At 38.7% G+C, this 17,397-nt stretch overlaps 1 protein-coding gene across 10 annotated transcripts in view; it reads left to right on the top strand.

Moving 5' to 3' along the window:
• Positions 1-17,397, top strand: part of tbc1d5 (TBC1 domain family, member 5) — a 504,442-nt gene that overhangs the window by 337,509 nt on the left and 149,536 nt on the right. For all 10 annotated transcript variants that reach the window (XM_048520185.2, XM_059638264.1, XM_059638253.1 and 7 more), the window contains 2 exons: positions 8,926-9,068; positions 11,685-11,791. In XM_048520185.2, coding sequence (XP_048376142.1) covers positions 8,926-9,068; positions 11,685-11,791 — 250 coding nt within the window. The remainder of the gene's footprint in view (positions 1-8,925; positions 9,069-11,684; positions 11,792-17,397) is intronic.

Here is a 17,397-nt window from a genome sequence, read left to right as displayed (position 1 = left end):
TGATTTCCATGTTAAACAATACATGAGCTGTCACTGCAAGTTACTGTCTAATATGTATTTTGGTAACGATGACCATTGTCTGTTAGTTTTGCCACGAATTGCAGGAAAATATAGTGACCTTCATTGATCACCATCCATGTACTTACTGTTTTGTTAACTGATCTCATTCTAGGCCTATTTAGTAAATTTAATTATTGTCTGCTAATGCAACAGGTGAAAAAAAATTACAGCAAGGAACAGACCTTTTTTTTTCCACTCTGAGTGCACTTGGTTAAAATTTGTAAGTTAGATGCTCTGGCATATCATTCTTAATATGACTGATGGGAAATTTGGATAGTACTGTCCATGATGAGGTAAGCTGCAAACACAGAGATTTTCAAGGATTAATTTCAGTTAATTTGTTTTTAACAGGTTAGTATGAAGACTCCTTAAGACCGCCTAAACTGACAACTGTATCAACTGTTCATAAAATCAACATATAGTCTAATTACAGGCAATTTAATCTAAACTCTGATGCTAAACTGTATTGGGTGCCAATCAACTGATTGGACAGCTGTTAGAGTGACCTACAAGCAATCTACTTCAATATTCAGTTACACAAGACAGAAAATGGTCATTTTGAACATGATGCTAATTAAAATTGAATTTGACTCCAATTATTTTCTCTCCCTCTTTACTTCATATGAAACAGTCTATGAACACATTCTATCTGTCTATCTAACTTTATCTCTCTCTTGCTGTTTGATTTGCTGAGTTTTCTGTATTCAGCTTACAATTTAACTCTCTTCCTCTTTCTGCCATCTTTGTGGCAGGAATCTAAACTTTCCCAATGGACCGTAAAGCTGCCACAAAGTTGGGGCTGTTTCGGGATTAGCACCAAAGGTGACATCGAACAAGTTGAGAGCCAATCGTGTTTCAGTATTCATAGAAATCAAACCAGAAGGTTTAGGCTTTCATGTTTGATGTGAAACATGAAACATAGAAGCTAAAATAAAGGTCAACAGACGTTTTTTAAAAAAAGCTTGAATGTTGGAGAGGCAGTTCTCACCTGTTCATTATTGTGATGGAGGTTGCAGAGTTTGAGAAGCTCTACAAGACACCCTATAGAAGTTTACAGGTGCTGACTGCAAAAGCTGGTTTTCCATGTTCTTCTACCTATCTCAGGACTCCTAAAACTCAGATCTGTTTCATTTGAATGATTATGGTACATTGTAAAATTCTGCTGTCATTGACAACGTTCAGACATCATCTCAGTCTGTCATTTACACATTGCTGGTAATTTTCACATTCAGCCTCTGGAGTTAATCTATTCAGTTACAATGAGCAGGATAAAAATCAGGCAGATGCCAGAACTGACATAAACCCATTTTGTCAGACTACTGTCAATTGTTTCTATCCACATTTCTCCTCCTCATTTTGGAATTTAATTTAGATAAATGTGAGTTGCTGCATTTTGGAAAGGAAAATCAGAGCAGGATTTAAACACTTATTGGTAAGGACCTGGGGAATGTTGCTGAACAAAGATACTTGGGGTTGCAGGTTCATAGTTCCCTGAAAGTGGAGCTGCAGGTAGATTGGATAGTGAAGAAGGTGTTTGGTACACATGCCTTTATTGGTCAGTGCATTGAATATAGGGGTTGGGAGGTCATGTTGCAGCTGTACAGGACATTGGTTAGGCCACTTTTGGAATACTGTGTGCGATCCTGATCTCCCTGCTATAGGAAGGATGTTGTGAAACTTGAAAGGCTTCAGTAAAGATTTACAAGGATGTTGCCCAGGTTGGAGAGTTTGAGCTGCAGGGAAAGGCTGAATAGGCTGGGGCTATTTTCCCTGGAGCATCAGAAGCTGAGGGATGACCTTGCAGAGGTTTTAAAATCATGAGGGGCATGGATAGGGTAAGTAGACAAGGTCTTTTCCCTGGGATGGGGAAGCCCAGAACTAGAGGGAATAGGTTTAAGATGTGAGGGCAAAGATTTAAAAAGGATCTAAGGGGTAACTTGTTCAAGCTGAGGGTGGTGCATGTGTGGAATGAGCTGCCAGAGGAAGTGGTAGAAGCTGGTACAATTACACCATTTTAAAGGCATCTAGATAGGTATACGAATAAGAAGAATTTAAGAGGGATATAGGCCAAATGCTGGCAAATGGGTCTAATTTATTTAGACTATCTGGTTGGCTTGGGCATTTTGGACTGAAGGGTCTGTATAGAATGTAGAACATAGAACATTACAGCACAGTGCAGGCCATTCGGCCCTCAATGTTGTGCCGACCTGTCGTACTGATCTGAAGCCCATCTAACCTACACTATTCTATAGTTTCTATGCTCTTGAGCTCTCTGACTCCATTTCTGCACTGTGTGTAAACCTAAGCTCAGAGGTTCTAAAGTTCTTGTTCCATCTATTATTATTTTTGAGAAACAAGTCATTGATGCTGTTAGATTTTCACACTTGTTGACTTGTGGTGTCTAGATTACTTGAACAAAATCATCATAATGTCTGGTGAGCCTGTTATCTACGCTAAAACTGATTTACTGGAAATTGTAGTCATTAGTGCATGTTGTAGTTTTAAAAATTAACTGGCTACAAAGTAATACTTGTTGAAAGATTCTTTGTTCAAGATAATATTCTGAAAGTACAGAAAATGATGTGTAAGTAAATGCAGTTTTATTTGTACATATTGTTTGTGTTATTCTTCAGCTTGGGCGAGTTAATAGAGGGTAGAAAGGTTTCTCTTTAAAAAAAATTGAGTTTATTTGTGATTGATTTTTCAAGGTGTCTGTTTTCATTCTTGCATACTGTTTCCCAACTGGTGCTATTCCTTCATGGTCTGTGTAATTTGTAGCTGTTTTCGACTGCAAAATTTGGCCATATGCAATATGCAAAACAGCGAACGTAATAGATCGACCGAAAGTGTGCACAGTTGTATCTTTATTATTTTTCACACAGTACATCAGATGATGGCCTGATTGATATTCAATCACTATAAATCATTGGCCCTGATGATGTATTGCCAGTCGTATCCTCTGACTTTTATGATGAGCAATACCAAGGGAGATGTGTTAGTAGCGCATAAACACAGTACATCTAGCTTACACTTCTTGTCCTTCATACTGTGTCATGTGGATCTCAGTTTTTTTTACCAAAGGCTTTTTGTAAATCTTTAAAGAAACTCTGAGGACGAAATAATAAAATATATTGTAATTGAAAATAAAAACGGTTTTCAACAACAACTTGAATTAACGTAGAAGCTTCATGTAGTAAACACTCCCAAAAGTGCTTCACTGGAGGATTGTTGAACAATATTGGACACTGAATACACACATAAGGAGATAGACAAGAGAGTCAAATGTTTCATCAAGTTGGTCAAACAATTTGAGCATTCAGGAGGAGAGAAAGATTTCAGAGAGGAAAGCATTGCAATTTACTAAAGATGAGAAACAGTCTTAAAATACTGAGCTCTTCATAATACATGTTTGTAAGTTTTACTCACCAAAAAAACGCTGTATTTCTGAATCACAAAATTGTTGAAGTCCATCATGTCTACTCGGTTTCTCTTAGCTAGTGGCAGTCTCCTGCCTTTTCTCCACATCCCTGCACATCATTTGTACTTAAATAATCATCCACTGCCTGCTTCAATGCCTCACCTGAACTGGCACCACCAAGGATCAAATCCCCTATTTGTTTAGAAGATGTTTTATGTAATAATGAATGATAAATTGCTGTCAAAAATAGAAGTGCCACCAATATCATACACTGCTATTTATCCTCAAACCCTATGCGGACAGGTATGCAGTTAAACATAAGAATTCCAAAGTTGATGTTCAGGTGCACCTCTCTCCTGTTGATTTTGTCAAAGCAGCTCTCTGTTGAAATACATTAATTGGATAGACATTATGGTATGTGTATGTTAACTACCACTAAAGTTAATAAAGAAAATTGGATGTAGGCAAAAGTGATGTCAGAAGCCTGTTTAGAGAGAGTTAAACCAAAAAAATTGTAGATGCTGTAAATCAGGAACAAAAACAAATTTTCTAGAAAAGTCCAGCAGGTCCGACAACATCTGTGAAGGAAAAAACAGAGTTAACGTTTCAGGTCCGGTGACCTTTCCTCAGAGCAGTTCCGAGGACCCGAAACGTTAACTCTTGTTTTTTCCTTCACAGATGCTGCCAGATCTGCTGGGCTTTTTCAGCAACTTTGTTTTTCACAGAGCTACTTAAGTTTTGTCCACTATCTTACTAAACTTGTATTAACTGCAATTTTAGACATGCGCCAGTAGGCCATTGTTGCTAATCACTGTTTTAATTATAACAAATTTAGAATAACACTCTTTCTTACTTGAACTGTAGTTACGTATTTTAAAAAAATAAGGCTTATTTTTCTTTTCAATTTCATTATCATTATTCATGCACGTTCTTAAAAATTCCCAAATTTTGACTTGCATGTCCTTTTGTTCAAACACATCAGACTGATCCTTGAGGTACATGTTAATGTTATCTGAAAAACAATATTGACTGGGAACACTATAGTTTGAGTACTGTGATGGGTCCGTTTTTGTCCAGTGTGTGCAGGAGGGCTTCCTGACGCAGTATGTAGACAGGCCAACAAGGGGCGAATCCTCATTAGATTTGGTATTGGGTAATGAGCCTGGCCAGGTGTTAGATTTGGAAGTAGGTGAGCACTTTGGTGATAGCGATCACAATTCTGTTGTGTTTACTTTAGTGGTGGAAAGGGATAGGTGTATACCACTGGGCAAGAGTTATAGCTGGAGGAAAGGCAATTACGATGAGATTAGGCAAGATTTAGGGAGCATAGAATGGGGAAGGAAACTGCAGGGGATGGGCACATTAGAAATGTGGAGCTTATTCAAGGAAAAGCTCCTGTGTGTCGTAGATAAGTATGTACCTGTCAGGCAGGGAGGAGGCTGTAGAGCGCGGGAGCCGTGGTTTACAAAGGAGGTGGAATCTCTGGTCAAGAGGAAGAAGGCGGCTTATGTTAGGATGAGATGTGAAGGCTCAGTTAGGGCCCTTGAGGGTTACGAGGTAGCCAGGAAAGACCTAAAGAGAGAGCTCAGAAGAGCCAGGAGGAGACATGAGAAGTTGTTGGCGGGTAGGATCAGGGTAAACCCTAAGGCTTTCTATAGGTATTTAAGGAATAAAAGAATGACGAAAGTAAGATTAGGCCCAATCAAGGATAGTAGTGGTAAGTTGTGTGTGGAGTCAGATGAGATAGGGGAAGCGCTAAATGAATATTTTTCAACAGTATTCACTCTAGAAAATGACAACGTTGTCGAGGAGAATACTGAGATACAGGCTGCTAGACTAGGTGGTATTGAGGTTCACACGGAAGAGGTATTAGAAATCCTTCAGAAGGTGAAGATAGATAAGTCCCCTGGGCCGGATGGGATTTATCCTCGGATCCTCTGGAAAGACAGGCAGGAGATTGCCAAGCCTTTGGCATTGATCTTTAACTCGTCATTGTCTACAGGAATAGTGCCAGCTGACTGGAAGATAGCAAATGTGGTTCCCCTGTTCAAGAAGGGGAGTAGAGACAACCCTGGTAATTATAGACCAGTGAGCCTTACCTCAGTTGTTGGTAAAGTGTTGGAACAGGTTATAAGGGATTGGATGTATAATCATCTAGAAAAGAATAAATTGATTAGGGATAGTCAGCACGGTTTAGTGAAGGGAAGGTCGTGCCTCACAAACCTTATTGAGTTCTTTGAGAAGGTGACCAAACAGGTAGATGAGAGTAAACCGGTTGATGTGGTGTATATGGATTTCAGCAAGGCGCTCGATAAGGTTCCCCACAATAGGCTATTGTACAAAATGTGGAGGAATGGAATTGTGGGAGATATAGCAGTTTGGATCAGAAATTGGCTTGCTGAAAGAAGACAGAGGGTGGTAGTTGATGGGAAATGTTCATCCTGGAGACCAGTTACTAGTGGTGTACCACAAGGGTCGGTGTTGGGTCAACTGGTGTTTGTCATTTTTATAAATGACCTGGATGAGGGCGTAGAAGGATAGGTTAGTAAATTTGCAGACGACACTAAGGTTGGTGGAGTTGTGGATAGTGACGAAGGATGCTGTAGGTTGCAGAGAGACATAGATAAGCTGCAGAGCTGGGCTGAGAGGTGGCAAATGGAGTTTAATGCAGACAAGTGTGAGGTAATGCACTTTGGTAGGAGTAACCGAAAGGCAAAGTACATGGCTAATGGTAATATTCTTAGTAGTGTAGATGAGCAGAGAGATCTCAGTGTCCATGTACACAAATCCTTGAAAGTTGCCACCCAGGTTGACAGGGCTGTTAAGAAGGCATACAGTGTTTTAGCTTTTATTAATAGAGGGATCGAGTTCCGGAGCCAAGAGGTTATGGTGAAGCTGTACAAAACTCTGGTGCGGCCGCACTTGGAGTATTGTGTACAGTTCTGGTCACCGCATTATAAGAAGGATGTGGAAGCTTTGGAAAGGGTGCAGAGGAGATTTACTAGGATGTTGCCTGGTATGGAGCGAAGGTCTTACGAGGAAAGGCTGAGGGACTTGAGGCTGTTTTCGTTAAAGAGAAGAAGGTTGAGAAGTGACTTAATTGAAACATGTAAAATAATCAGAGGGTTAGATAGGGTGGATAGAACATAGATAGAACATAGAACATAGAACAGTACAGCACAGAACAGGCCCTTCAGCCCACAATGTTGTGCCGACCATTGATCCTCATGTATGCACCCTCAAATTTCTGTGACCATATACATGTCCAGCAGTCTCTTAAATGACCCCAATGACCTTGCTTCCACAACTGCTGCTGGCAACGCATTCCATGCTCGCACAACTCTCTGCGTAAAGAACCTGCCTCTGACATCCCCTCTATACTTTCCACCAACCAGCTTAAAACTATGACCCCTCGTGCTAGCCATTTCTGCCCTGGGAAATAGTCTCTGGCTATCAACTCTATCTATGCCTCTCATTATCTTGTATACCTCAATTAGGTCCCCTCTCCTCCTCCTTTTCTCCAATGAAAAGATAGGGAGAGCCTTTTTCCTAGGATGGTGACGGCGAGCTCGAGGGGGCATACCTTTAAATTGAGGGGTGAACGGTATAGGACAGATGTCAGAGGTAGTTTCTTTACTCAGAGTAGTAAGCGAATGGAATGCTTTGCCTGCAACGGTAGTAGATTCGCCAACTTTAGGTACATTTAAGTCGTCATTGGATAAGCATGTGGACGTGGTGTGGACATACATGGAATGGTGTAGGTTAGATGGGCTTGAGATCGGTATGACAGGTCGGCACAACATCGAGGGCCAAAGGGCCTGTACTGTGCTGTAATGTTCTATGTACTCTATGTACATATCTTAATGATAAAATGCTCTGAGCAAAACAGTCCTCTTGGTTTGTGCTGCGTTATTGCAGTTGTTTTTGTTGATGTTAAGCACAAAGGAATAATGAATTATCAGCTGTATTAATGCCAATTTTGGTTGCATATTGTGAAGGCTTCAAATCAAATTTGAAACTATTTCACTTTGTATGACAACAGTAGGAGAGGACATAGCCAGCACTCTGAGTGGGATAACTTCAAAATTAAACTGTAGAAACAATGTTTCAATGGCCATTGTATGGGAAAGACTAAAATAAAAACAAAGTGCCGAAGAAACTCAGCAGACCAGACATTACCTTTGGAAAGAGAAACAAAGTTACCATTGTACAGAGAAGAATCATGTTTGGCTTGAAACTTTCACTCTCTCTAATTTTCCACAGATCGGGCCAGACTGCAGAGGTTTCTTCAGCAAGTTTTTGTTTCAGGTTTCCAGCATTTACAGTGAATTGCGTTTGCTGTGGGACAGACCTAAGGCACCTCTAAGAAACAGAACTAATTCACTCAATTCCAATTTAGTAATTTCTAAATTAACATTGTGATACAGAATTTGTGTTGTTTTAACTTACGGCATGTGGTAAGTGTGACATGTTTGGGAGGAAGAAGGTTTCTTTGGACTAAGTGGCTTTTCAAGGGGATTTTCTTCATGTCCTTGTGGATGTGCTCGAGACCACTTGATAGAGATCATTTGTTATGACAGTGTTATTATGATACATTAACAGTATTATCACTACATTTTACTTCTGCCAGGAAAAAGGCAAACTTGATCATTGGTATTTTTTCAATTATTAAATCCTTCCATCCCCAAAATTGTAATGCTTCAGTTGGTTCCAATCAAATTTCTAGTCCAAGATAATTGGAGAGTGTTCAAAGATTCTGATCAAAAATATGCGTAAGGAAGAGCTCAGTTTTACCATACCTCCCTCTGATTTTATACTTCTCTCTGTCATATTTGCACCACTTACATCAAATGGGTAGGGGTTTGGTACACATGTATCAAAGGTGCATGCCTCTCTTAAATTGAGCACTTAAGAGTTTTTGGACAGTGGGGGAAAGGTAAATGATATATTCAGTGGTAATCTTAAATCATGTAAGAGTTATCAACTTCTTGAGAATAACACAAAAGATAAATTTTTGAACTTTAAGAGTATGATATGTTTTCAAATTCATTTGCAAAACATCCCTGTCACCTTTTTAGCGGGAAAGATTTTTATTTATAATCATCATCTAAAAGTTTCAGCCACCTGCATTAGTACAAGGAAGAATGGTGTCAGTTTAATTTCTTTAAAAGCAGGACTACAAACTGATGTTTAAATCCAAAATTTCGCTATCCTGTTCATAGTATGTGTTTCCCAGCACGAGAAATAACAAAGGAATTATGCAGTAAATATTCACAGATTCTCTGTAGCTATCATGGATTTTATTAATGGTAATTGTTGAATCCCCTTTCTTTCATGCACTTCAATTTCATGAAAATTATAACAAAGTCTAAATTGACTTAATTACAAAACTGTTTTTTAAAATTGTTTATTTGTAATATTGTATTATGTGTGTTTCATTCTTGCAGTCGTTGGGTCAGACTTCTGTTTGGACGAGAATTTCCACTTCAGGATCTCTTGGTGATGTGGGATACTTTGTTTGCTGACAGTGTTACCCTGGATTTAGTTGACTATGTTTTTGTTGCAATGCTGTTATTCATAAGAGATGTTTGTAAGTATATGCATACAAAAATTACATTATTACAGCTTAGCTTCAAAGTTTTTTTTTAAAAGTCCTTTGTATGTTGAGAAAAAAGTACAAAGACACTTTCTAAAAAATATATGTCTGAACTTATATTGCATTATATCAAGACATTATTTGTCTAGTTTTGAGTTTTTGACCACTACTGGAAAAGAAAATTGGGGTGACGTTAGTTACCCTTTAAATGAGGTGTTCCACACCAGTGTGCAGTTACACAATTTATCAATGAAGACTGTAATAAGACCATAAGACATGGGAGTGGAAGTAAGGCCATTCGGCCCATTGAGCCCACTCCACCATTTAAATCATGGCTGATGGGCATTTCAGCTCCACTTCCCTGCACTCTCCCCATAGCCCTTGATTCCTTGTGAGATCAAGAATTTATGATTATTAATATACTAACAATCTTGTTTTTCCACAGGTGTGAACATTAACAATTTGCCTTGTAGTCAATGAGCATCTCTCATATTTTATTTAGAAGTCTCTACTTCTGGGATTAGATAACAAGTATCTAGAACAGCTTCCTTTTTGGTTATAAACTGTTAGAATTTTTAAAATATTAGGTACCTTTGAGGCTGCAAATAAGGCAAGGTGTTTCAAGTGGAAATAAGGCCCTTCAATGAGTCAGAGTGGTTAAAAATACTGGAGATTGTTTTGTTGAAGTCAAGTTGTTTGATCCACTAACATTGAGAAACCCGCTTTATTTTATATTATAATATAAAGATAAGTTGGGCTGATTGAATTAGAAGTCCATACCCAAAAGGTATTCTATATGCTCACATCTCTGTCAAATAAAGCATCCTGCTGATTTATATGATGCCAGATCTTAAGCATATTCTTATTCATTCATCTTCGGAAAGGTTTGAGTGGCACAAGCAAAAGACGTGAATATCTCGGTCAGGTCACACATGGATAGTATTATTACGCTGAAGTTAAAACACATTTAAAAGTAAGAACTTTAAAACCCATATAGGGCAGCAGCAGGTGCCATTCCACTGGATCCATAAAGGTTGATACAGTATACTGAAATTTGAAAAAGAAAGAATATTAGGTCGAGTAAAACATACTTTCGTACGTGGAAGTCTGCCACCTTGTGACACCAGGTTATAGTCCACTAGGTGAAAACACAAGCTTTCAGAGCCTCAGTCCTCCTTCAGGTGTCAGAAACATAATCCCAGCTAGATTAAAATATTTCTGGCCCCAGTAATAGCCATTATATACATAGCAAAGCTTTGTACACATTCTTGGAGCATGAGATGAAAAGCAGACCTTAAGATCGATATCTTACTGCTTTAATTATATTACTTGAGGCAATTATTTTTGTATTTACAAAGAGTCCAGATGTTTAGTAAATTAAGTATCAGACCATTCTCCTGACCAATTCAATTGCTGTTTTATTAATGTTGCTTTAAAATGTCAAGATCGTAAGTAAACTATAATCATTTAATCTTAGTAAAGATGCAGTGTTATGTGGTTTGCTCTTCAGATAACACTAACTTGCATTATTAATGTACCATGTGTTTTTGGCTTTAATGACTTTCACAAAAAGTACAGTAAATGGTCACAAGAGAGCAAAAGTAGTATGGAAGAGTGAGCATGATAAGCGAGTGCTTCACAAATGAAACCAGATGTATGAAATTACAATCTGTCGGATCAAAAAGGAAATGAAGATGATGAAGTAGTTTTCACAAGAAAATACATTTTTTTGTTTCAATCACTTTCAAGATTTTTTGCTCATAATCGTTAAATGTCCAGGCATACCTTGACTGCTAGCATACTACTACTGTTAGTTAAGAGGTTAGAATACGTAAAATTAGAATACATATTATTTATTTTTCTATTTTTAAATAGATTTAATGTAGTACATATTCCATTACTAAAACCTTATCAGACACTTCACAGTATGCCTAAATAAATATGCTAAAGAATCCTGAGATTATTGCAAAAAGCATATGATCCATTGGGTTAATGTTTTGTTTTCTATTACGTTGATTTATCTCTTACTGTTAAAAGTAGCATTATCTTTAAGTATAGAGATAACAAAGTGTGGAGCTGGATGAACACAGCAGGCCAAGCAGCATCTCAGGAGCACAAAAGCTGACGTTTCGGGCCTAGACCCCTCTCTGATGAAGGGTCTAGGCCCAAAACGTCAGCTTTTGTGCTCCTGAGATGCTGCTTGGCTGCTGTGTTCACCCAGCTCCACACTTTGTTATCTTGGATTCTCCAGCATCTGCAGTTCCCACTATCACATTATCTTTAAGTATCTCAGTTTTGTAAATGTTTCTTGATGAACACATTATTCTGTCATTGAAATGACATTTGATGAAAATTATGCATTGTGTCTTGCTGATTCCCTGACCAAACAAAACTTATGGACAAATGCTTTCTGGAATAATATTTTTCTTTGTTCCTAAATGTTCCCATCAGCTGCAATTGTTAAAGATCTGTATATATATATGTGTGTGTGTGTGTGTGTGTGTGTGTGTGTGGTGTGTGTTGCAGTTGTTAAAGATCTGTATATGTGTGTGTGTGTGTGTGTGTACATATTTATTTAAATAAAACTGTAATTTTTTTTATCATCCTTAGTGATTGCGAGTAATTATCAAACCTGCCTTGGATTGCTTCTCCATTATCCATCTGTAGATGACGTACATTCCTTAATTCAGAAAGCACTCTTTTTACGGGATCCAAAGGTAATACACTATTCTTTGAGGTATGTTCTTACATTAAAAATAATATTTTAGAATTGCATTGCTTATTGATACTTACTGAAATTCAGATGTATCGAGCACTCATTTTAAATGATAAATTATGTAACATTAATTTGTCTATCAATTATGAAATAAGTTGAATTTAATTAGGATGCAAAATTCCTGACTCCAAAAGTTTCATAAATGAGAATTGCAACTATTTTTAAGATTGAAAATTTCAGGACAATGAAAACAGATTGTAGAATGATAAACTTAAATATTTCAAAATAATAAGGAAGTTAGTGTTGAGATTCGGCTTTTAAAGAACACTAAATTAAACAAAAAAATTCCATACTGGAACATATGTAATTATATTTATAGTGCTTACTATGAAGACGGTTCAATACATGGGAAAATAAGAACACTGTTGTGTTTTCTCCAGTATGATTTGGTGGTTCAACAATGGTCTTTTTCTACCTCTATAAATGATAGAAAATGTTCTGAATTATTATACATTTGCGGGCACATCTGTAACCAGAGGGGTAATAATTCATCAATTATAGCCTCTGAACTGCAGTCAATATTTGTTTATTGTACCCATGAGCTAAATTTATTTTTCAAATGGGAAATGTTTTCACCCATTTTGAATGGTTAATAGCCTGTGCTTTGTGGTCTGTTCACTGAAGATTATTACCTACTGCCATCAGTTATTTTGCCAGGAGTGAAAACATTTTAGTTTGTATATTTTTTAGGAAATCATGTATTTCAGACCAAATGCTCATAAATGTATAAGCTCACCAATGTAGTTATTACTAAAAAAAGCAAGAGAGACCATAAGTAAATGCAAATAATTACCTTTTAGGAAATACCCGTAAATGTTTGTCTACTTTTTGGTGACCCTTACTTGTTTGGCATTTTTATGACAGCCAGTTGTCAACCTTGGCTCAGTGGTAGTAATGTTGCCTCTTACTCAGAAAACCGTGTGCTTCAAATAGAGACCTTAAAGTGCTTAATTATAGGCTGGCATTTCCATGTGGTAATGAACTGCTTTGTCAGAAATTAAGACTAGATCCGATTTGCCCTTTCACATCTCGTGAAGTAGCTTTGTGGCAGTATTGAAACAAAAGCAGAGTAACTCCTGGTAAGTTAATGAACTCAAAAATGCTATCTAATCATTTAGCTTATTGCTAGTCCTGTTACTAATTAGTGATGTTACATTATAGTAGTGATTATATTTCATTATGACGTAATTAACTGATTGTAAAACACTTTTAGATGTTTTAAGTTCATGAAAGATACTGTTCACTTTGCTTTTCATCCAAGTGTTAGTGGCAAAAGATTTTCTTCAAGTTAACAAAAACAATGATGAAACATTGTAGTACAAAGTGATGCCAGACATTGAAAATTCCCAAGTTGTTTTTTGTGTCAAAGAGAAGTCCAAAGTAGAGATAAAGAGAACATTTCCATAAGGCGTAAAATATAGTATATAATTCAGCCTGATACTTTTTGGTAGTCTGATTTAATGGTAGCAGATGGGCAACAGTGGCATTTTCTGACAGTGTAACAGGTACCAGGGGCATTATCAATGTGTGTATAGAAATAACTCCGATATTGAGTAATTATTTTTTGTCTGCCTTTACAAAAGAAAATAAAACTTACATATCAGAAATCCAGGGTAACCAAATGGCTAATAAGAGTGAGGAGATTAAAGTAATTTATATCAGTTGAAGTATTGGCAAAATTTACGGGACTAAGGATTAAGGGGTAGGAGATTTAGAGAGACTGGTATACATTGATGTCCAAAAACCTGAGCATTGGTCACTGGAAATAAAACACTTGAAATATCTAAATGATAAACTTATGGAAGTAAATTCAGGAAAGATACATCTTCAACTAATGCCTTATGTAGTTCAAGTATTAGAAATCTCCATGAAGTATCGTGAAAAATGACTTGAACAGAAGACAGAATTTCTGATGAATCCATACAGTCCGTTGAATGTGGAATTAAAATCTCAACCTGATGAACTTTTGGGATTTCATCTTGAAAAGAACATTGCAAGTCTTGAACTCCACTGCAATCTGAGGAACAAACTGATGAGACGTGCAGCATGAAGGAGCAAATCCAGACTTTAAAAATAGATACTGAATATCTCAAATTTTAATTTTAAAATGGAGTTGATGAATAACTTGAAAGAGTCTAAACAGCAATCAGAAACCAGGGAAAAAAATTTCAAAATAAACAGAGTACACATGTGAGATAACACAGCAGACCAGGGAGCATCTTAGGAGCAGGGGAGCTGACGTTTCAGGCTTAGACCCTTCTGATGAAGGGTTTAGGCCCGAAACGTAAGTCTTCCTGCTCCTCTGATGCTGCTTGGCCTGCTGTGTTCATCCAGCTCCACACCGTGTTATCTCGGATTCTCCAGCATTGGCCGTTCCTATTATCTCAGAATACACACGTGAAATGGTCAGATGGTTTGCTTACTCTGGACTTTGTTTTCCTCGCAATTCACACACCGCATCTTTCCAACCCTACTGGGATTTTTCATTACCCTTCTGTGCTGATAAAGAAACACTTCCAATGGGTCGTTTGAGTTTGTGACAGAAAGCATGGATGTATGATTGACAACCAACGTCAAAATCATCTTCCTTAAACACTTTCTACATAACTGATTTTGTCATTTCATTTTGATTCATACCAGATGAATAAACCTGCACTGGGGGAGTTTTGCATTTCTCAGCTCAAGCCATTTTCACTTTTATCTGAACAATGTGTTGTAGCCATCTGCACTAATTCATTTTCTTATCACTGACACTTTATAAGTGGAGACTTCAATTCCACTTCTTTCACAATTTCCTTCAAACATTTGTTTAATCCCTTACTGTCCAAGTCTGTCTGAGGTCGGTTGATGTTTTCACTCAGCTTAATAACTGCGCCAATCAGTTAAGTTGCCTCTATTTCCATAATCATCTATCTTGCCTTTACACGAGTTCAGAAGTGAAGTATTCTGAACTCAAATTGGACTTGAAATCTTAACTTTGTTTCTGCCTCTGTAAAGGCTGCCAGACTTGCTGAAGTTCTTCAGAACTTTGTTTTTATTTCAGATTTCTATTTTTCATGGATTGAGAATTGACTTATGGGCAAGAAACAGCAAGTGGGAATAAGGGATTCCTTCTCAAGTTGGCTGCCCGTGACCAGTAAAGACAGAAATCAGAGCTGGGACTGCAACTGTTTACAAAATATAGTAATGACTTGGGGAAAGGAAGTGAATGTAGTGTAGCCAAATTTGCAGATGACACAAGATAAGTGGAAAGGCAATTTGCAAGAGGGATACAAATGGTTTACAAAGAGATAGTGATACCTTAGGTAAGTGGGCAAAATATTGGCAGATGGAGTATAATGTGGGAAAATGGGAAGTTGCTCATTTTGGAAAGGAGAACAAAAGTAGAGAATATTATTTTAAAAACTGCAGAAAGCTGCAATGCATTGGGACATGTATATGACATCATAGCTAAAAATCTGGCACGCAGACCAAGCTAGAGATCCAAACCGACCATGCAGGCTTCCACTGCCTGTGGCAAGGCCTAAACAACATTACGGGATATAAAATGAAGCACAGCAATGTAGTGGACAATGGCACAACCCTCCCTGGTGTGCTCAATGCTTTCTGTGCTCGGTTTGAGCAGAATGCCAGCAGCGCGGTGACACCTGCCCGACAGCCCTGGATGCACCTGTGCCCACTGTCACCGCTGCAGACTTCAGAGCGGTTTTCCTGGAAGTCAGACAGAGTCCCCGGGTGAGCATTAGATTCTGTGTTGACCAACTGGTGGAGGTATTCACCGACAACTTCCACCTCTCGCTCCGACAAGCTGTAGTCCCCGACCTGCTTGAAGAAGATCACCATCATTCCAGTACCTAAGAAAGCACACGCAACGTGCCTTAATGACCACCGCCCAGTGGCTGTGACTTCCATAATCATGAAGTGCTTTGAGAGGCTAGTCATGGTCCACTTCAACTCTAGTCTCCCAGCCCGCCTCGATCCTCTACAATTTGCCTGCTAATATAAAATGTCAACAGTGGATACCATTTTTCTAGCCCCACACTCATCCCTGGAACATCTGGACAGTAAGGACACCTATGGCAGACTCCTGACTGACTACAGCTCCGCCTTCAACACCATTATTCCCACTAGACTGATCTCAAAAAACCGAGACACAGGTCTCAGCTCACCCACCTCTGAAACTGGATCCTTAGCTTCCTGATCCACAGACTGCAATCAGCAAAGATAAGTAACTGCACCACCTCCAAAATACCACTCAACACTAGAGCCCCCAAGGATGCGTTCTCAGCCCCCCCCTACTGTACTCCCCTTACACCCATGACTTAGTTGCCAAATTCAGAATGAAGACCATCTGCAAGTTTGCTGATGGCAGTGCTGTGGTAGGACAGATATCAGACAATGACGAGGCAGAATACAAAAAGGAGATAGAAGACTTGGTGGCATGGTGCAATAAGAACAACCACTCTCAGTGTTGGCAGAACTAAAGAACTGATTATTGACTTTAGAAAGAAAGGAGGAGAACACACCTCCATCTACATCAATGGAGCTGAGACCAGAAGGGTTGACGGCATCAAGTCTATGAGCGACGATAACCAACAAAGTGTCCCGGACTTAGAACATAGACCATTACAGCACAGTACAGGCCCTTCGGCCCTCGATGTTGTGCCGACCTGTCATACCGATCACAAGCCCATCTAACCTACACTATTCCATGTACGTCCATATGCTTGTCCAATGACGACTTAAATGTACCTAAAGTTGGCGAATCTACTACCGTTGCAGGCAAAGCATTTAATACCCTTACTACTCTCTGAGTAAAGAAACTACCTCTGACATCTGCCCTATATCTTTCACCCCTCCATTTAAAGCTATGCCCCCTTGTCCTCGCCGTCACCATCCTAGGAAAAAGGCTCTCCCTATCCACCCTATCTAACCCTCTGATTATTTTATATGTCTCAATTAAGTCACCTCTCAACCTTCTTCTCTCTAATGAAAACAGCCTCAAGTCCCTCAGCCTTTCCTCGTAAGACCTTCCCTCCATACCAGGCAACATCCTAGTAAATCTCTGCACCCTTTCCAAAGCTTCCACATCCTTCTTATAATGCGGTGACCAGAACTGTACACAATACTCCAAGTGCGGCCGCACCAGAGTTTTGTACAGCTTCACCATAACCTCTTGGTTCCAGAACTCGATCCCTCTATTAATAAAAGCTAAAACACTGTATGCCTTCTTAACAGCCCTGTCAACCTGGGTGGCAACTTTCAAGGATTTGTGTACATGGACACTGAGATCTCTCTGCTCATCTACACTACTAAGAATATTACCATCAGCCCTGTACTTTGCCTTCCGGTTACTCCTACCAAAGTGCATTACCTCACACTTGTCTGCATTAAACTCCATTTGCCACCTCTTAGCCCAGCTCTGCAGCTTATCTATGTCTCTCTGCAACCTACCTTCGTCACTATCCACAACTCCGCCGACCTTAGTGTCGTCTGCAAATTTACTAACCCATCCTTCTACGCCCTCATCCAGGTCATTTATAAAAA

Source organism: Stegostoma tigrinum, chromosome 2, assembly GCF_030684315.1.
Source record: "Stegostoma tigrinum isolate sSteTig4 chromosome 2, sSteTig4.hap1, whole genome shotgun sequence".
In the NCBI taxonomy this organism is placed as follows: domain Eukaryota; kingdom Metazoa; phylum Chordata; class Chondrichthyes; order Orectolobiformes; family Stegostomatidae; genus Stegostoma; species Stegostoma tigrinum.
Note: the sequence above shows the minus strand (reverse complement) of the source record. Positions and strands in the feature narration are given on the sequence as shown.